Raw genomic sequence first — 22,132 nt, forward strand, 5'->3', positions numbered from 1 at the left:
TTGTTTGTAATGACTAAACCATCTTCACTAAGCTTGTTTCTAAAGACCCATCTTGTTCCTATAACTGACTTATCAGTTGGTCTAGGAGTACGATGCCACACTCTATTCCTCAAAAATTGGTTTAACTCCTCCTGCATAGCATTGATCCAATCTGGATCAACTACAGCTTCACCAATTTTCTTCTATTCAATCTAAGAAATAAATGCATAATTGGCCATTTCATCCATCAAGTGACGTCTTGTCCTTCGAGGAGAGAAGGGATTTCCGTTGATCAATTTTGGTGGATGATTTCTGTTCCATCTGAAGTTAGATCCAGGGGGATTGGTCATCTGACTTGATGACTCTGCGACGTGTAAACTCTCAACATCTTGTTGAACATGAGTTTGTACGTCTGGTTGAGCCTCAACCGGATCAACCACTGGATTAGACACAACAATACGCTTGTCTAGAGTTTCTTCTTCTTCACTCACAGACTCAAGACTTTTCGCTTGTAGTCTATCAGCAAGATCAATGGGTTTAATGGATTTGCTCTCAACAAGCTCAACAAAAACTATATGGAGGGATTCCTCAATTGTCTATGTTCTTTTGTTGTACACTCTCTAAGCCTTACTTATAGACAAATATCCTAACATGAATCCCTCATCTGCTTTAACATCAAAAGCGGTCAGATAAACCTTTCCATTGTTATGAATAAAACATTTGCACCCAAATATCTTGAAATAAGAAACTGTTGGAATTCTCCCATAATACAGTTCATAGGGAGTTTTATCAAAACGTTTGTTAATTATTGACCGGTTTTGTGTATAGCAAGTACTGCTAATGGCTTCTGCCCAGAACCTCTGAGACACGTCTGATTCAGCTAGCATGGATCTCGCAACTTCCTTCAGGGTCCTCACTCTTCTCTCAGAAATGTCGTTTTGTTGTGGAGTTCTGGCACTAGACAACTCGTGCCTAATTCCAGTTTCCTCGAGATAGGATGTTAGGTATCTGTTAGTGAACTCAGTTCCCTGATCACTTTTAATGCATGCAATGTTCAAGGATTTCTGATTCTGAATTCCTTTAAATATTCTAATCAGATTTTCAGCAGTTTTATCCTTTGATGGTAAGAATGCAACCCATGTAAATCGAGAAAAATTATCAATAACAATTAGGGCAAATCTCATTCCTCCTAAACTTTTTACAAGAATTGGACCAAACAGATCCATATGTAATAGTTCTAGGCAACGACTGGATTGTGATTTCCCTTTACTTTTGAACGATGATCTGCCCTGTTTACCTAACTGGCAAGAAGTGCATATCTTGTCCTTTGAAAACTAAAGTTTGGGCAAACCAATAACTAAGTTGTTTGAACAAATGTTATTAATGGTTTTGAAATTCAAATGGTTCAATCTTTTATGCCATAACTATTTCTGGTCATTTTTGGCAATCATGCACATAGGATCAGAAGATTCTTTTGGCCAATTCATTTTGTATGAGTTTCCTACTCTACTACCAGTTAACAGAGTATTTCCATTTTGGTCCTTAACTAGACATGAGTGAGTTTGAAAATCAACTGATAAACCATTATCACATAACTAACTAATACTAATTAAGTTATAGCACAGATTATCTACAAGTAGCACGTCATTAATGGTTAGGTTACCATGAATAATCTTACCCTTACCTATTGTCTTACCCTTCTTATTGTCACCAAAGGTAATCTTAGGTCCAGAGCAATCTGATATATCAGTGAGAAGCCGTTTGTTTCCTGTCATATGCCTGGAACATCCGCTATCACGATACCATACAGATTCCTCCAACCCATCGTTTATTTGTACCTACACAAAATAATATTTACAATCTTTTGGTACCCACATTCAATTGGGTCATCGGTCAATCAGTCCCTTAGGAATCCATATCTGAGTTATTCTGATGGATTTCTCACTTTGTGTTGTGATTAATGCGTATGTTTTTGACTTAGCAGACGACTTTCTGCTAGCCACTGATCCCTTAGCTTTTGAAGAAGACTTTATTTTAAAACTTTTTGACTTTGAATCAGGTTTAATATTGCCAGACTTTCTAGCTGCTTCTAATTTATTCTTCATCCAACTAACAGTCGGCGGAACATATATAATTTCATTTTTAAGAGCTATTTCTTCATAAATGGGATCAGATTCACTATCAGTCAAACTTCCTTTAACAAAGCTTACTGGTTTAAGCTTGTCATTTGATAAGTTTGACTTTTTGCAGAACAGGTTAGGATCATTGCTGTCAAATCCTAAACCGGATTTAAATCCAGCAGGTTTTAACATACTAATTTGATGTTTGACAGCATCTCCGGACCTTGTCCAAACACTAACAATATAGTTCAACATCTTGTTTTCAGATGAAAGAATTTGAATCTTTTCTTTGAGCATCTCATTCTCAGATGAGATCTCTGTTATGTTTTCATCAAAAATATTTGATTCAGATTCTTTGTTAGAGGAAGGAACAGTTGATTCATATTTCACTTTCATTTCGTAAAAAGAGTTAGTTAACTTTTTGTTCTCAATGGACATTTCATTGAGTGCATTAGTTAACTCCTCATTTGTAAATTCTGGGGTAGAGACGTTATTTACCTTGAATTGGTCATCTGCCATCAAACAGGTAATAACTTCAGTCTCTCTTTTTCAGTAGGGGACTCCTCTGAGTCGCTATCAGCCCATTTGGATTTGTTTTCAACACATATGAAGACTTTCTGATCCTTCTTTGCTTGAACGTTTCTACCATAGATCTGAGTAAGTTTATCTCAAATCTCTTTAGCAGAGGAGCAGGTCTTGATTTCATAGAAAACGTTAATGTTGATCAACTGATACAGAATGTTCCTAGCAACATTATCCAGGTTGTTGGTCATCTTGTCTTCAGTAGTCCACTCACTTCTTGGCTTCGAAATCGTTATGGGCCATCAGTAATGACACTCCACATATCACAATCAAGGGCAGCCAAGTGAACTTGCATTCTTATCATCCGATACTCACAGTTGTCTCTTGACAGGATAGGGATCTCATTGATGATAGACATGTTTATGGATCTTTGAGCTTGTGAATAGAAACAGAGCTATGATACCAATTGATAGGATCGACTTAATCAATAGAGACGTGGGTCTGGCGATTGATGAAGGCTTATGAAAAACGGTTTAAAAGAAATCTTGTTAGGGATTTAATTCACTTTCTATTCTACGCAAACCCTTGTAGACACTTAAAACAGAATCAAGTGCGAAATGTTTACTTAGGCTTGAAGCTCAAGATGAAAAATGAGAAAATGACAGAAAGGAACAACACAGAAATTTATTTATGGATGTTCGGAGCAAACTTTCCTACGTCACCCCTTCTTCCAACCACCGGAAGGATTCAGTATAATATGATTCGAATCAAATACAGTTTGCACACACTTAGCTCACTATTGAACAGAACACGCTCTATTCAACTTACAAGATGAAGAATATCACTCAACTAAAGGATGCTTTGATTCTAACTCTCTCTTGATTAACACACAGTACAATCAGGAAAGCAACTCACAGTATGAATGTTCAAAGGCTTGATTTCTCAATAAGCAAGATGATCGACTGATTTCTCTCTGTAATTCCGGCAGTTCGTTCGTTGTCCTTAGAAATCTTTAAATATGCATAGATACCAACGGTCGAATCTTTAGAATTATACGTGGCACTCTTTCATTGGAATGCCTCCATAGTACACAACAGACTCTGAATACAAGGATCGTGGCCGTACACAACAGGTAGTGCGCTGAATATTTTTCAGAGATTTACCTGCAAAACAAGTAGTGGGAAAGATATTCGCCTACATGTCATTAGTTAATTGGTTGCATAGAGTTGTCATACTGATCTTCACAAGAGCGTGGAGCAGAAGTAGCTAACAACTATAGCACGTGGGTAGACGGGTGCTAGCTTCAAGCAACTGCTTAAGCAAAGCAATTAGACGCATTTCAATTAGACGACCTCGTCTAATGAAATCAAACATCCCTGTTTAATAACAGAATCCATTAAACCACCTAGTCTAATTACAATCACTTCAGACTAATCTGAAGGAGTTAGACTGCACGTCTAACTTTTATAAGTTAGACTGCACGTATAACTTTCATAAGTTAGACTGCACGTCTAACTTTCTCTTTCTATTAGACTGCACGTCTAACTCCGCTGAGTTAGACTATACGTCTAATTCCGTTTCACTTCAGACTAATCTGAAGGAGTTAGACTGCACGTCTAACTTTCACAATCCATTATACTGCATGTCTAACTCCGCTGAATTAGACTGCACGTCTAATTCTAAGATTCATTAGACTGTACGTCTAACTCCGCTGAGTTAGACTGCGCATCTAACTCCGCTGAGTTAGACTACACGTCTAATTCCGAGATCTATTAGACTGCACGTCTAACTCCACGAGTTAGACTGCACGTCTATTTACGAGATCTATTAGACTGCACGTCTAACTCCACGAGTTAGACTGCACGTCTAATTACGAGATCTATTACACTACACGTCTAACTCCGCTGAGTTAGACTGCACGTCTAATTCCGAGATCTATTAGACTGCACGTCTAACTCCACGAGTTAGACTACACGTCTAATTACGAGATCTATTAGACTGCACGTCTAACTCCGGAGTACGGCCACGATCCTTGTTAGACTGCACGTCTAATTACGTGATTCATTAGACTACAAGTCTAACTTCACGAGTTAGACTGCACGTCTAATTCCATACATCTAATACCAAATCAATCTAATGAGCCTCATTAGAACCAAGTCTAATGAAGTCTGATTTTGATACACCTGCATCAAGAACAATTAGACGTATATATAATTCATTCATCATTTCATCATCAAAATTCCAATAATCAAAATAATTTGACCGAACAAACGTTATTTTCACATGAACATGCTTAAACGCCTCGTAAATATTGTTGTGTGTAGTCAAAGAGTATCCGTAAGGATACTAAATACATCAGGGGCCCTCAAGCCCTATGATGTATCTTCTAGAAACAGATACATTAAATAGTGGATGACATTTCTACTCACCTAAGTTCTCACCTCATTTCTTCTTGATTACGACAAATCATTTGTCATAACCAAATCAATATGTTATTTTTGTCTATGTGTTTGCATGTTAGAAGAAATATACGCTTTTAAGGCTAAAACTGAAGGTTTTCTCTAAATAAAAATTGATTAGAACATTTTATTTTATAGGAAAATGTCTTCTCTTCCTCAAGAATTTCTCAATTGATATTTGGATTATTTCTTTGGTCATTAGGAGGACTTCACACATTTTGGGGCTAATGAGATTCTGTCTCTTAGTCGGACACCATTAGATGAAGGATTCTTGATGCATATGTAGAACAAGTAGAATCTAGAAGCACGAGCTTTCATTATAAGAGATCGTCATATATGTCATATGATCAAGGATTTTCAAGTTATTATCATGATGCGAAATGCTTATCTTTTGCATATACCGCCGACGTTGGAAGTGGACCCACGAAACCTTCTACAATAGGATTAATTTAACCATACGAGGTGTATGACTCATAAGTTGATCAAAGGGAGGACAATCGATCTCGCAGAATGGAATGGGTTCTCCATGCGTTCCATTAGTACTAGACATCGGGATATAGTGACCTGAAGGGTTTTGTAGTTCTTCTCGCTCATTTTCTAGTGTTCCTTTAGATGACAAGCAACCATCGACTCGACTTATTGAAATCACTCTATCCATGAAGGAAGAATCACAAGATTTGGTCGGGTTAGTGATCACTGAAACTATCATGGTTCTAAGCCACATCCCACATTATATTAATGTGCATATACGTTGGGATCACTCCACTCCTTACTACGTTAATCTCCATTACAATAAAATGGAAAATAATTGAAAATTTGAAAACTCATTAATAATATACTTATTAATTATTGTTTAGTCATACAGAACTTACATTTGTTTTCGAAAATAAACCGTGTTTACAATATTCAATACTTTATTTAGTATGAATTATTTAAATATTATTTTAATAATCCTATTAATCTCACATATTATTTCTTCAACTATTTTAGTAATTAAAATATCAAAATAATTTCAAACAAATCAAAATTATGTTAAACGGATCAAAAACCGTATAATAATGTCAAAGACATATTAGACGGAGACAAAACAAATTAAATGGACAAAAAATGTTAAATGTGTCACAAGTGTGTTAAACAAGCCAAAACGTGTTAAATGTTCGTAAATGTGCTACAAATGTATTAAACATAACCAAAACGTGTGAAATAAATTAAAACGAGTTACATAGTTGTTAAAACTAAAAACGTATTTAACGAGTCAAAACATATCAAACGAATCAAATATTAGCTAAGTTAATATTGTATTAAATAAGACAAAAAAGTATTAAATTGGGTAAAACGAATTTAATAATTGTTAAACGTGTTAAAATATATTAATTGAGACAAAAACGTGTTAAATATTAAACGAGTAAAAAATGTGTTAAATATTAAACGAGTCAAAAACGTAATAAATGTGTTACAACTAAAATTAAATTTGAGTTAACCCATATTATTCATTAATATATGTTGAATAATAAGTTACTAAATTTAATTTAGTTTGAATATAAATAATATGATTTTAAGTTTATCCATTACACACTGTATATATTACCTACAAAATTATTTTATTATAAAAATTAAAGTTTTTAAAGAATATAATATAAAAGGTATAAAAGGCTCACAAGTATAAGTTCTCTAAAACCGAACTATAAAAGAAATCACAGCATTAGAATGGAACGGGAATAAAAAATAAACTCCCCGTCCCCAATTTGCCCACTTTACATGTTATTCAATTAATTAAAAACCTCACTAATTTACCCGAAGTTGATTTGGGCCCAAACGCAAGGGCTCGCTCTATAATCAAATAGAGAAGAAAAGAGGGAGGGAGGGAGAGCGTTTGAAGGAGGAGGCGGCACCATTTACGACGGAGGAGGCGGCACCATTTACGACGGCTGGAAGAAGAAGAGAAAACAAAATACAGTGAGAAAAACCTAAAGAAACAAATAAGACAAGGAGGGAAGAAATTAAAGAGAAAAAAAAAAAGAGAAAGAGAGGCAACGACGAGATTAACTAGCTAGGTTCTTCTTCTCCTCCTCCACTCCGAGCTTCGATCTTCATCCAGCGCTGGAGGCATCCCTTTCTCCTGTAGTAGCACAAATTATAAACAGTGGTCAAGCTATGACGGAGCCGGAGGAAGAAACTATTGGGCCAGGCCCCGCCCCGCGCTCCCGTCTGAAGCGCCCACTCCAGTTCGAGCAGGCTTATCTCGACGCCCTTCCGTCTGCTAACATGTAAGCTTACATATAAACATACGTCTTCGTTCATGGTTATCTTTATAGTAAATACCTACTCATCTGCTTAACCATTTCAAGGATTACGCCAACCTAAAGCTTGTCTAATTGAGGCATTTTCTCAAGAGTTCACTTGCTTAAGTCCATCATTTGTAGAAAACTGGAAGTAGGTTTTAGTCAACAAGGGTGTCTACCCTTAATGAGAAATAGCTGCGTATGTAACTCTTCTCATATCTCACCGTGAACTCAGTCTTTTACTTAATTTAGATACCGATTCCACTGTTTTCTTTTTCTGTATGACATGGGTGAAGCTGTTCATTAAACCAGAAGCCAAGCAAGTCTCCGTAGGATATACTTTAACGGATTTGAGTGTACTTTCTTTCCATAAGTTTGTGATCAAGGAAATATCATGACTGTGGTCTATTTTGCACACAAATATGAACCTTACTGCACATCTAATAGTTAGGTCAGGTCTTGAGCCATATTTTAGAAGGAACATCAGCTAGTTACTGCTGTTTTGATCTTTGGTGTAAAGGAAGTTGGCTTCTTGGAAAGAACATTAGTATGCTGTTATATTTTTTGCTTGACGTTTTTGTCAACGAGGATGGGTTGCATATGATGTTTTAGCTTGTGAAATGACTTGTCATTTGAGATATAGCTTCACCATTAGATTTTCTTTAATTTGAAAACTAAAATACTGGCATTTTCTTGTTTAAAACTAAATTTTATATTCAAACGCATTTCTGTAACTCATAGGAAAACATCCAGAAGAACCTTGATATGATGATTTCTATTAGGATAGATCATACTTTCCAAATAAACCACTATCTAATATACCATCGCATGATTCAAATAATGAACCAAAATACCCTCTTTATTCCCTTGATGTATTTTTATAGACCATTCATAGACATGAATCAAAAAATTATTTATTGAAAATCCTTGCTTTAATAAAGGACTACAAAGTCTAACATGCTGCAAGCTGAACTGGAAATACAAGCTTCGTTTCTTCATTCAGTTCTGCCTTTTTCTTTCTTCATGTGATATGGTCTCCCACAATCTCCGCAAAACTATCAAAGCATAACAGCCAAAAAAAGAAGAGGAATCTGAACTTATCATATTGTTTGTACAGGTATGAGAAAAGCTACATGCACCGAGATGTGGTTACTCATGTTGCTGTCTCAGCAGCTGATTTTTTCATAACAGGGAGTATTGATGGTATGAGCTACTATCCTAAAAAATCGTTATCTTTCTTCAAACTACCTAGCTATTTTTCCTACGTGATTTACTAAGCAATCTCTATATTGTGAACAACATTTATCTAAGGCTAGTGCCCTGTATTGAAGGTGGAACATTTTCTTTTCAAAGTATTAGTCAAAATTGGACATATTTATATTAGCCATCACCAAGTAGAATTAGGGTTGAGCAAATAACAATTTTACCCGAATTCTAATCCAATCCAAACTTAAATTGAATAGCCTGGCTAGATATTTTGATTTGGGTTGAATTTGGTTTGGATTCAATTCAGACTGGGTTCGGGTTACCCGAACAATCCTTTTTTTCGATTTTTTTCAATTTCAGTTCTTTTTGTTCTATTTTAAAAACTGTAACTTATTATTACAGGTTGTGACTAACAACAGATTAAGGGATAGAAACTCAAATATAGTAACAAAATTTTGTTTGGATTCCATACCCAACCCAATCCATAATGCATATTGGATAATGGATTGGGTTAAACGGATTGGATTAACCCGTTTGTCCACCCCTAAGCAAACTTTATTCCTGGATTCCTTAACAACATTAAGGCTTCTGTGCTATGTTACAGGGCACTTGAAGTTTTGGAAGAAAAAAGCTCTTGGTATCGAGTTCGCTAAACACTTCAGGTCCCACCTTGGACCCATTGAAGGGCTTTCTGTGAGTTTTCATATTCATGATGATAGATGCCTTTTGAATCTATATGTAATTCCTTGTGTGAATTTAAGCCTCGCATGTGCTTCTAGTCACTTTCTCATGGGTTGTCCTATTTATGTCTTAGTTTTCTTCTCTATATGTTAGATTAAGATGTTATTGAAAGAAGTGGTAAACATGTTTAATATGGGGGAAAATACTCCTTAAGGTTCCTACTGATGGTACTGGTTGTTGTTTGATTGCTTACATGTATCTTTTGTTTGTTCAAGTACTATTTGTCTGTGGATATCTTGAAATTTCACTTCTTTGTGGCCTTTGTGCATCTGGTGCTCTGCTCATCTTGCTTGAGTTATGTTTTCTCTTGGCATTTTATATGAGGAAATATAGCACCTTTATAATAATTGTGTATCATTTGTGCCTGTAATATAAATTGTCGATATGTTTAATCTAAATGACACACCAAGAGATAATTTGTGCCTTCAATATGAAGTGGAAAATATGAATAAATTGTTGTCAAAATGTCACAAGGTCAATTATTAGTCTCAACAATCAAATCTAGGTTGTGTTTATTCACATGCAAGTTATTTTAGAAAGCATGAACTGATGGCTAATTATTTATTTATGAAGAAAATAAGTTTTTTTCTTAATGGTGATTATTTTTATGGCCTCGTGAAACTGCACTTCAAAACATCATTGTTTTGGTTATGGAGGATTTTATGGAATAGTTAAATATATGCAAAGAGGAAGTTCTATATATTCATTTAGGATAATTACTGCCTATGTGCTTTCTTATTTTAATAACATTTTCTACTTTTTATTTGTTTTGTTTCAATTTGTAAAACATGGATGGTTTTGAGTGCAACGGCGTGCCCCTAGAGCGTATTTAATAATCATAACTGAGTATAACTTGGTTTGCTCTTGTTTTGGCCGTTGTATCACCCTTGAGGGATGTTCTAGCACCCAAAATGTTAGATTCAGTAATTGGCTAAAAAGCACTAAAAGACCTTTAGTAGCTCTTACTATGGCACATCTTCTGGTTTGGAAGAATGTTCAAATTGGCTTACTTGCCTACATTCAAGGAACTATGTTACTTTTTGATCTGATTTGTTTGATGAATGGTTATTTGGATCAACCTTATCCCATTATCAATCAAATCATCAACCAAAATACTAAATTACCCTTCTTATCTTTTATAGCATTTTAAGTATTAATATAAATGATATTTTAGTGATTTAACTCAAATAATCCCAAATATTTCACTATTCACCCAAAGGTTTTTTTTCTTCCAATAATCTGTTTATTTAGAAAAACTCTGCATTAATTAAGCTTTTAGTTGCCTATGTTTCAGAGACGAACTTTATACAAGCTTGGTGCTCCTTATCCAACTTTTTTTTGTTTTAGTTTCCTTAATTCAAGAGCATGCATGGGCATAACTTGTTTCAGTATTGCAGGTTAGTGCTGATGGTTTGCTTTGCTGCACAATCTCAAATGATCGTTCTGTAAAAGTATATGACGTCGTTAACTATGATATGATGGTTATGATTCGCCTCCCATATGAGGCCGGTTCTATTGAGTGGGTTTACAAACAGGGGGATGTTAAAGCTAAGCTTGCCATTAGTGATCGTAATTCCTCACTTGTTTACATATATGATGCACGAGCAGGCACTAATGAGCCTATTATCTCCAGAGAGGTACAGATGTGATCTTTAGTTTTGTTCCTCTCTATTTGCTTGGGATATGAAGCTATCAGAATGGTTACTTCAGATTTTCTCTCTTCCTAATATGATAGATACCTTTGTCTTTTTTGCACCCAGATACACTCAGGTCCTGTAAAAGTCATGAGATACAATCAAAGTTTTGATACAATGATATCTGCTGATGACATGGGAATAATTGAATATTGGAGCGCTACCACACTTCAATTTCCAGAGGATGAGTATGGATTATCATGTATTCTGAATGAATAAGTTAGCTTACATATCTTTTTTGAAACGAAAGATTTCATTAGACTACGATAAAAACATCCGATTGCTCTTGAATAGTTGGTGTACATTATTCTGTAAACAAATTCACACATCGTTCAACTGACAATTACATTTTGGAAGGGACCTTTATCATTGAACAACTGGATCACCTAAGTAGTTCTCTCTTTGCTAAGATTGCAATCTGTTCCTTCCGTAAATAAAATAACATGTATATATATATATGGATTTTCATAATATCTTTTTGTATGTTTTGGGCTTTTGGCTAATATCATGTCTCATTTCTTCTGTTTCCCGCAAATTCACATTTTGTATATGGGCATCAACTCTGATTTCAGAAGAAGTTTATTAATTTTTTATTACAAGTAGTTGGATAAAGACTTAACTAACATAAGTTGTTAGGCTTGAAACTTGGGTGTTTTTCTCTCCCATAGAAACTGCAGGTGTATTGACAGGTAGAGAATTTGTTGAGTATTTTGTTCCCACTATCAAATTATTTAAAAATGTTCTCAATGTTACTTAATTTTAGTGTTAAGAAAAAGTGTTACTATTACAAGTGAACCAACTTGAAATTCGGTTCCACGCTAGGCCACTTGTTTTCCCTATAGTGTTCATTTTGAAATGATTGAATTCTTTAAGTAAATCTAATCATAAGGTTTTGTTGTTGAATCATATTAAGTGTAGAGTGTATTAAAAAATTGCTGATACTTTTGTAGTAAATCTAGCTATTTAGTATCTGCTTATGTGTGTTCCAAAAAGATTTGCTGACTTGAAATATGATTCCTGATACTGTTACTTAACATGGTATATGCAGGGTAAATTTCAGACTGAAAAGTGATACTAATCTATTTGAAATAGTGAAGTGCAAAACAACTGTTTCTTCAATTGAGGTAATATATTATAATATTCTTGCTTTGTGACCAAGTTTGTTTTTTATAAATCGAAAATGAAGTGTTTAATGTTGTATAATACTGAATTTTAAGTGCTGAATGAAGTCTGAAAAATAAATGCTGAATAAACCAAATGAAAATATTTAAATTTAAGTACATGATATACTAGTTGATTTTAATAAATGTGAACTAGTGTTGGGAAAACACTTAAAGACTATTTTACCCCAATGGTTAGCTCTTAAAGTTTGCCTTTTGGATGCTTTTACTATATTACCGAGTTAAGCATCCACAACTTTTGAAATCAAGTCAAATATTTTAACTTAATTTGAGCTGTATCTAAATATTTAAATAACACTTATCAAATTAACTTAATTCAAATAAGCACTCGACCATTCAGATTAAGTGATAAAGTGTGTAAACTCTATTCTCCCAGCTGTACCTGTTTACAAGCATAGTTCTTTTGGTGGAAATTTCTTTCTTTTTGTGTATAAATTGTTTATTTTATATGCCATCATAGTAATACCTATTTGTATTTCAGGTCAGTCCAGACGGCAAACAATTTTCCATTACTTCACCTGATCGAAGAATACGTATCTTTTGGTTTAGAACAGGTAAACTACGTCGAGTTTATGATGAATCTCTTGAGGTAATAATTTCTTTATCACTTTTTTTTTGTAGCTTGTATGTACTAGCGGGAAATATACATGCATATAAGTGGTCTATTTTCTCATTGTTTAGGTTGCACAAGATCTCCAAAGAAGTGATGCTCCCCTTTACCGGCTGGAGGCTATTGATTTTGGGCGAAGGATGGCTGTGGAGAAAGAATTTGAGAAAACAGAAAATACACCTCAGCCAAATGCTATCTTTGATGAAAGCTCTAACTTCATCATATATGCAACCCTGCTAGGAATAAAGGTCAGGAATCATCTCTATACAACTTGTATAACTATTTGTTCATTTAATTCAGTATTACCTTCTAGAGGATGTATTCCGCTTCACTTCATCAACTTGGGTAGCCTGTATATAAATTCCAGCGTGGAAATGGTATTTTGAAAAATGTCACTTGTGAATTTTATGAAACGCGTGTGGATGGTCAATTGTTTGACAGATTATAGTATTGGCCTGTTTGAATACCCAAGTCGTTGAATTGAGCTTCATTCTGTTTTGATTGAGTTTAAAAATGAATCTCTTATCAAGGGATTGAAATATAGGTGCTTTGTTTTCTCAAAAAAGAAAGAAAGAAATATAAGTGTTTTAAATATAATACACTATTTTAAATTCCTATAAATAAACCATTCATGTTTAAGTTCTTCTCTTCCTCATGTCTGTTGTGATATTTACATTGACTCACTTTTGCATATGTTTTTTTGGTAGATGGTGAATCTACAGACAAACAAAGTGAATAGGATTCTTGGAAAGGTGGAGAATAATGATCGCTTCTTAAGAATTGCGCTCTATCAAGGCGATCGTAGCAGTAAAAAGGTGAGAAAAATTCCTGCTGCAGCAGCGAATGTCAACGAGGCAAAAGATCCATTGGTGGATCCCACCCTTTTATGTTGTGCTTTCAAGAAACACAGGATTTATCTTTTCAGGTACCGAAAATTGCATTTTTTATTAAAAATATTCTTTCAGCATCTATGAGTAATGATATAGCAAGCTAAAGTTGCATCTAGGTCTTTCTAATGAAATGTGTTAATTAAATCAATTAAACAATTCCTTGACCAATACATTACAGAAACATACAGTAATTCTGTATTAATTTGCATCTGAATTACAAATTTAACATCGACTACGTGCATCCTGAGTAAACATTGCACTGAAAAATATAAATCAGTACAAAGGAACCTTTTAACAGTTTGGGTATCCCCAGCCTAACGGCAATGAGAGCTGGATATCTCCGATCTCCTTGAAGTCCTGGGTTCGAGCCCGTCTGACGACAAGTTCCGCTCGCCTGGTTAATTGGTTAAGTGTGTTTGCAGGCTATGTGCTTAACCTGCGGGGATTAGTTGCACTCCGAAGGAGAAGCAGAACCGAGCGTTCTAAAAATGAGAAAAAAAACAGTTTGGGTGCAAATTTTCCATCTCTTTGATAATTCATTTTTAGGCGATAAATACATTAAAATTTTCAGGCAGTATTTGACAAAACGACTTATCTCTTAATTTGAATGATTAATATCTAGCTTAATTTCATAAGCAATGGATGGCTTAATGTAGTAATATAGTAAAAGTGTTTAAAAGACAACTTTAATCCAAAACATTAATAAAATTATGACAGTATGAGGATAAACTAGTCTTTTATCACTTTCTCGACAATAGTTTCACATTATATCAAATCAGCTTGCAACTAGCACCTAAAATTTAGATATTTTTGTTTGGTATATTCAACATTTATTTTTCAAACACTTGACCTCATTCGATACATAAAATTCAGTATTTAGTATTCAATACTTAATTTTAAACCTACAAGCTCATTTCATCTTATTCTTGTCACTAATCATTGTTATACAGATGCTTTCTCAGATGTGAAGATACTACAATTATCCTATTGTTTCTAGTACTAACTTTCTCTTCATATAACTTATTTTAAAGCCGGAGAGAGCCAGAGGAAGCAGATGATGCAAGCAAGGGTAGGGATGTCTTCAATGAAAAGCCTCCTGCTGATGAACTTTTGTCTGCATCAGATATTGGAAAGGCATCAACCACATCTCTTCCAGACACAGTGGTTAGTTTTCTTTACCCGCAAATTTTGTCCCTACTTTTTGTTATTGGGAAAACGGCTTAGTGCCATTTTATTAAAAAATAAGTCCTAAAAGTGTCTTTACAAACAAGTTTTGCAAAGATAGTGACAACTCATGTTGTTTTCACACAAACAAGAACAAAACAATTACGTGTCTATATTTGAAGGATATCTCCAATTTATTTGGCGTTTCCATGTTGCTGGATTAAGTTACAACTCTTTTATCTTTGTACCAGATTATGCATACCACGATGGGTGACATTCATATGAAGCTTTACCCGGAAGAATGCCCGAAAACAGTGGAAAATTTCACCACTCACTGCAGAAATGGGTATTATGATAATCTTATTTTCCATAGGGTCATCAAGGGATTTATGGTACAAACAGGCGATCCCTTGGGAGATGGAACAGGTGGGCAATCTATTTGGGGAAGGGAGTTTGAGGACGAATTCCATAAGAGGTGGGCACTTTATCCATGAATTTTGAACTTTTTTGTTGACAAATTATTGTGACATCCTTCAGTATACATTGCATATATGATTAGGGTTTCGAAGGGTCAATCACATTAAAGAACCATTTTTGGAAAATATTATCTTTTCATCATCACAATCACTATTGAAAATTGCTGAAGTAAAAAAATGTAAGTGATATTTATATTTGGTATGAAAAGTATGATCGACTTCGAAACTTTATAGGTGAAAAGTGGATTATTTTTTTGACAACTTTTCATATCATACTACAAAAGTTTTGTTGATAAAAGTTTTTGCCAAATGGATTTCTTTTTTGAATTTTTGGCAAAGTGAAAAGATGAGGTACCAAAAATGCTCAATTAAAAGATGTGACCAACAAAAACTAATATTATTATATTTATCCATGAATTTGGAACTTCTTTGTTGACATATTATTGTCATACTGATACATGACATAATTGATTAGGGTCAATCACATTAAAACGTGACCAACGAGAATTAGTAGTATTATATTTATCCAGGAAATTTTAACTTCTTTGTTGACAAATTATTTCGACACGACACATAATTTTTTAGGATTTCGAAGGGTCAATTACAGACAAGTGACCACCAAAAACTAAAAGTGTTAGATATATTATATTTAATTATTGTTATTTATTTCAATTAGTTGGTTAGGATAATTATGATTAGTATTATAGTTATGAGTTATAACCCCATTTGAAAGCACTTACTGATTTTGTTTCTGGATCTCGATCCGTATTTGCATACACAGACGTTTGAAAACTAAATTTAGTGGTAGACATGTTCAAATATTTAATTTTGGTTCTAAATACAAAATAAATAAATAATAAGTGTTTCCAAATGGGGTAATAGGACTTGGATTTACTGTAGACTTTAGTTATCATTTTAATTATTCAATGAAATTAGGAAAGGTTCTATATTATTCTCTTAGACTTGTCACTTTTGTTTGATTTGAACTCTATCAGATTGATTGCTCCTCCCTAACATATTCTTACCAAATTTCCATTCTCTCCTTTCTGAGCAGGCCAAGAATTCTTCATTTCCATTTCAAAAAAATGTTGGAAATGAGTATTTTATATTTATAATGAAATGGGAATATAAATACCATTAAACTTTTGAATGTGCAGCTTAAGGCACGACAGACCCTTTACACTTTCAATGGCGAATGCGGGTGCTAACTCAAATGGGTCACAGTTTTTCATCACAACAGTAGCAACCCCATGGCTGGATAATAAACATACAGTCTTTGGTAGAGTTCTCAAAGGAATGGATGTTGTACAGGTAGGTAGTACATTATTATTACCTTTGTTCCTTTTCAGGATTTTTTTCCTTCTACTCACTTGAGATTCATTAAAAAAATTGGCAGGCCATTGAGAAAGTGAAGACAGACAGAAGTGACACACCATACCAAGACATAAAAATTCTTAATGTGACGGTTCCCAAATTGTAACATTCTTGACACAACGTGTGCAATCTACCATCTATATGAAGTAATTCATGGTACTAGCTAGGTTTCTTCAAGGCTTTTGAGTATTGTTGTGAGTGAAGTCACTGAAGTGTTAAAAATTGATATCTATTTTAACTTTGAGTTCATGATTATTCATTCTGTTAGAGTATTTAGTTGGAATTGCCTCATTAATGGATTAAGCTGAGCTATATACGGTTTCTCCCAAAACATGACTTGTAATTTTATTATTATTAAAACTTCTTCCAGCCAACCAATATTCCTTATTTTTGAAGAAATTCTATTTGTTGGATTCTGCTGCTTCTTACATGGCCAACAATATGATGGTTTTACTTTCTCTCTGACTGGAATGGACATTTCTAAATTGGTATCTTGTCCTTTTAGAAAAACTTTCTGAATCTGGGTCTAGATTCTCATATCCACATGAGAATCCATCACTAAACTTTTTTAATTTATGTCTAACTAACATTGTCTGTTGTACATTAGGTTCGAAACTCAAAAACTAGATTAAACAAACTTTTTTTTTGGATTCTATGTGCAACTGCAAAATCAGATTTAGAGATGATTACAATTTTGTTCAGGCTCTCATCTCAATCCCCTAGGGAGCCTCTTCAGTCTTGAGAGAAAATATCCATATCTTCTTTTTCATGTCTGGTTTAGAGAAAAGCTCCTCAGGCCACACCTTCAACCGATTCCCTCTAGTCCCATCCGGTTTACAGAAACGCTCCCAAATCGCCTATCTTCAACTGATTCCCTCTAGTTCATCCGGTTTAGAGAATCGCTCCCAAATACACATTTCACTAAGTAGCCCAGAGGTATAGACATCCACTCATTCCACTTAGTAGACTGCCAGGTAAAGACTAGGGGTGAGCATTGGGTGGTTTAATCCGAAATTCAATCCAATCCGATTCTTAAATACTAATTCGGATTGGATATTTCGGATTGGACTGAGATTGGATCGGATTGAGTTCGGATTGAATTAAATCGGATTGGATTAGGATTATCTAAATTTTCCAAACTATCTAAATAAAAATATATTTTTTAATTAATTTTTATTTTTATTATTATTTTTATTATTTTTTTCAGATTCAAATTTAATAATAATAAAAAATTCAATTTTTTTTAAAAAAATAAAAAATAAAAAAAAGTTTTTAAAAAAAATATGTTGACTAATTTCAAACTGATATCCAAACAATTTTCAATCCGTATCCGATCCGTATTAATTAGTAAAATGGTTTGGATTACGGATTGGATAAACTTAGTTTGGATTTAATACGGATTGGACAAAACGGATTGGTTTTACCCATTGTCTCACCCCTAGTAAAGACAAACAAATCAGAATTCAAAATATTCCAAAAAACCATCGCAGCAGGATATGTTCTACCCTTTCTAATCCTATTACAAAATTTGCAAGTGGGATCATCATCAACACGTTGCTTACAAGACTAGTAATTTCCGTATAACAAGTCTTCCAAACAGAAATGACAACTCTAAAGAAAATTCCAAAACTCCTTGTGAAGCATCAAAATTAATCCGTGTAGACATCTGACGAAGAAAGAAAGATCAGTATTCTGAATAGCATAAGAACTATTCTCCGACGAAATAGAATTCAATCAAATTCCCTTTCCATTGTCTACAATCAATTCACGCACCATCATGACGTTTCCCTACAATTGATTGATTATTTTTTTTCTTCTTTTTTTCATTCCCCATTGGTCAAAACATGCAAGATAATATAAACTATTATCAACTTATTTTTATTAAAAGTGAAATTAATTATTTTTGAATCCTAATAACATCTCAATAACTCCAAATGTAATTTTTTATTGTTTACAATAAAATTATATATATTTAGATGAGTTTTTAATAGTTTTTAAAGACGATTTCATATTTGATATTTGTGTAAGTTACCTTTCTAATTGTATGTATATTATATATGAGAAATGATTAGAGGAGGAAATTTGGGAGAGAGAATTTTAAAGAGAATGACGTGGCGCAATCTGATTGATCGAAAAAATAACACAATTTTTCTCTCTTCTCCCTTTCCTCAACCTCTATCATTTTTCCAACCATTGATGTAGTAGTACCACATCATTCTCTCTATTTCCTCTCCCAAATTTCCCTCCTCTATTTTCTCTCCCAAATTCCCTCCCTCTATCACTCCTCATATTATATCCCCTATCACTCCTCATATTATATATATATATATATATATATATATATATATATATATATATATATATATATATATATATATATTTATTTATTTATATATATATATTTATTTACAAGATTTATTGTGATTCTTACATAGTTATAAATATTTTTTTTACTAATTTATAAAACTATACTCCACCAAGGTAGCTTAGTACTTCACCAAGGAAGGTAGCTTAGTGGTAAATGGTAATAATCGGTTTAGAGATAATGTCACATATTATATTCAATTTAGAAGCATTTTGAGTTTAAGCTGGGGACCATTACTGTGGGATGTCATATTAGTTTCCTTTAATTCAAATAAATATTCTTAACTCTAATAACATTCCAAATTAATTAATAAGAAATAAGAATTAAAGTGTTAATTATTAACCCAAGAATATCCAATTTTGTCATTTTGACAATAGTTGAGGCATGTAAAGAACAACAGAAATAATCATCCAACTTCTTCTACTGAAATACAGTTATAAAAATTTGATTTTTTTTTTTTTAAATAGTGTAAAATCATGGGTTTTGGTGAATTTTTTTCTTCTCATAAATCTTTGCCTTTATTTTAATTATTAATTTTTTAATAGAATATTTTTTGGTTGAAATATTGAAAATAACATGTCCCACTACAATTTAAGGTGTAAAATTAAGAAATATCTTTAATAAAATAAATTTTCAACTCAATCAAAATAAAATTAACAACAAATTACTTAATCCATAAATTTAAATGAAAAATATATATTTTTTTATTATATTTCATGTGATATATTTAAAAATTATAATTTAATTTGAAAGTTTATCTAATTGGTTTAAAACAAATTAATTGAGCATAATTTTGTTGTTAGGCTTTTGACACTTTGTCGTCCATTTTGGACTCCAAATAATCCAAAACATCACAGTAAGTGTATTGAGAATTTACTCCATGAAATCATAGTATATATATATATATATATATATATATATATATATATATATATATATATATATATATATATATATATAAATTATCTTAATAAAATTAATATTATATATAAATTATAAGCAAATTCAACCACAATAGTTGAAAATGGTCTAAAAAAATATATATAACGTGGTTTGATGCCATTTATTTAACACACTAATTCCAACCATATAGTATATTTTTAAATAATTTATCATAAATTAAGTAAAAATTAAAATAACATATATAATTAGAACATTATATTAAACATTAATATACATTTTTTCAAACTCAGTATTTTTAAATGACAATATATTAATGATCGATGTTAATATGCTTAATGATATATTTATTCATTACTCCATGATATCGTACACTTTTTAGTTAATAGATAATGTGTAGAATTGATAATAACAATCGTAACACCCAGGGGCGTAGCCAAGATAAAAAATTACTTGGGGCTGACTCAAACTTACATCTCAGATTTAACTTTCTATATTTCGCTTTTTTATCAATAAAATTTTCACGATTATTCAAAGATGGAGACTCGTCATGCCCTCTCAATGCACACGCTTGCAAAGTGAGCCACCGAGTGCTTTCAATAGTTGCTATAAGCCGTAATCTGTTATTTTGTTTTTCATCTGAATACTATGCATTCAGTTTGTCAATATGAAAAGGATATTCATTAGAGTATCAAGATATTCAACTACCCTATTATGTGGTGAAATATTACATCCTATATGCATAACAAAAGAGCATCTATCCCCATCATTAACTCGCTTTCAATATTTGAATTCATCTATTGTAAATGTAGGTTTTTGGGGTTGCTTATGTTAAACAAAAAACATGGGAAACAAAAAGTAGCATCTTTCAAAGGAGAGTATTCTAACCAAGTAAATTTCAAACCAATGACTTTAGAACCGTTGATTTTGATTTCCAAATTTGGTCGGCGGGTAATCATCCTTAATAGGTTGATATGACCTCATTTTATATAAGCTCGTCTAATTTTATCCATTTTATTAAAAGGATAATTCCATATCGGAAAACGTAATGCTGGATCAAGTTTAAGAGAACTTGTAATGCTGGATCAAGTTTAAGAGAACTTACATCAACATCAATTCTAGGAGATTTGTTAGGTTTTTAAGCAGGGATATCAAATTCTTTATTTAAATACCGAATCAAACCAATGTAACTAATTTAACTTGTTTATTAATATTAATTTATATTTTCTTATAAATTTTTGAAATAGTTTAAAATTAAGAAATATAAAACACTATTATTATTTTAATTTTTATATTTTACCCTTATAAATAATTTGTATTATTAATTATATTAAAATAAATAAAAAATAATGTATAATTATTATATAAATATAATTTTAAAATAAATAATATTATTATATGATTTACATTATTTTATATATAATTTTTTATACTTTATTTATATAAATAAATCTTATTTATATATTAATTAAAATTTATGAATAATTATAAATATTTGTATATTAAAAAATATTGTTAGTATAAAATAAAATATTTACAAATTAATTTATAGATAAAAATAATATTTTAAAATATAATAAATTAAAGTTATTTATATGAATAAATCTTATTTATATTAGAAAATATTGTTGGTATAAAATAATTATAAATTAATTTTTATATAAAAATAATATTTTAAAATTAAAGGTGAGGCCAGGGTTTGATCACCTATCATCTTCACAATTTGGTCATATAACCAACTGGACTAAGAGTCATTTGTCAAATATATATATAAAATGTTTTGTTTTAAGATTTTAATTTAGGTGGGGCTGGAGCCCACCCTAGCCCATGTGTGGCTCCGCCCCTGGTAACACCAGTTGTCATAAGTTAAAAATAACAAAATTGCAAAATAAAACAAATTGAGCACAACTAAGAACAATTGATGTTATAATAATAATTTCATTGTTAAGATTTCAAATACCAAATTAATGATTACAATTTACAACCGCAAGACAAATTATCAAAATAGTCTATCTTTACTAACTATATAACTATAATCAAATCTATTAAAATAAATATTTGCTCCCTAAAATGCTCAGTGCAAATTGAGAAATTATAAAAATAAAGGTTACAAACACTTAGTCATGCAAAAATGGAAATATTTACCCGTATACTTTTGTTGAGAAGTTG

At 32.4% G+C, this 22,132-nt stretch overlaps 1 protein-coding gene across 1 annotated transcript; it reads left to right on the forward strand.

Moving 5' to 3' along the window:
- Positions 1-6,946: 6,946 nt before the first annotated feature.
- Positions 6,947-17,073, forward strand: LOC124919654 (peptidyl-prolyl cis-trans isomerase CYP71). The gene is made up of 13 exons (XM_047459957.1): positions 6,947-7,347; positions 8,480-8,565; positions 9,173-9,261; positions 10,707-10,946; positions 11,070-11,191; positions 12,052-12,127; positions 12,666-12,773; positions 12,866-13,042; positions 13,502-13,719; positions 14,716-14,848; positions 15,100-15,323; positions 16,482-16,635; positions 16,721-17,073. The coding sequence occupies exons 1-13, from the start codon at positions 7,235-7,237 to the stop codon at positions 16,802-16,804; spliced, it is 1,824 nt and encodes a 607-aa protein (XP_047315913.1). The 5' UTR covers positions 6,947-7,234; the 3' UTR covers positions 16,805-17,073.
- The last annotated feature ends 5,059 nt before the right edge of the window (positions 17,074-22,132 follow it).

This window comes from Impatiens glandulifera, chromosome 1, assembly GCF_907164915.1.
Source record: "Impatiens glandulifera chromosome 1, dImpGla2.1, whole genome shotgun sequence".
NCBI lineage: Eukaryota > Viridiplantae > Streptophyta > Magnoliopsida > Ericales > Balsaminaceae > Impatiens > Impatiens glandulifera.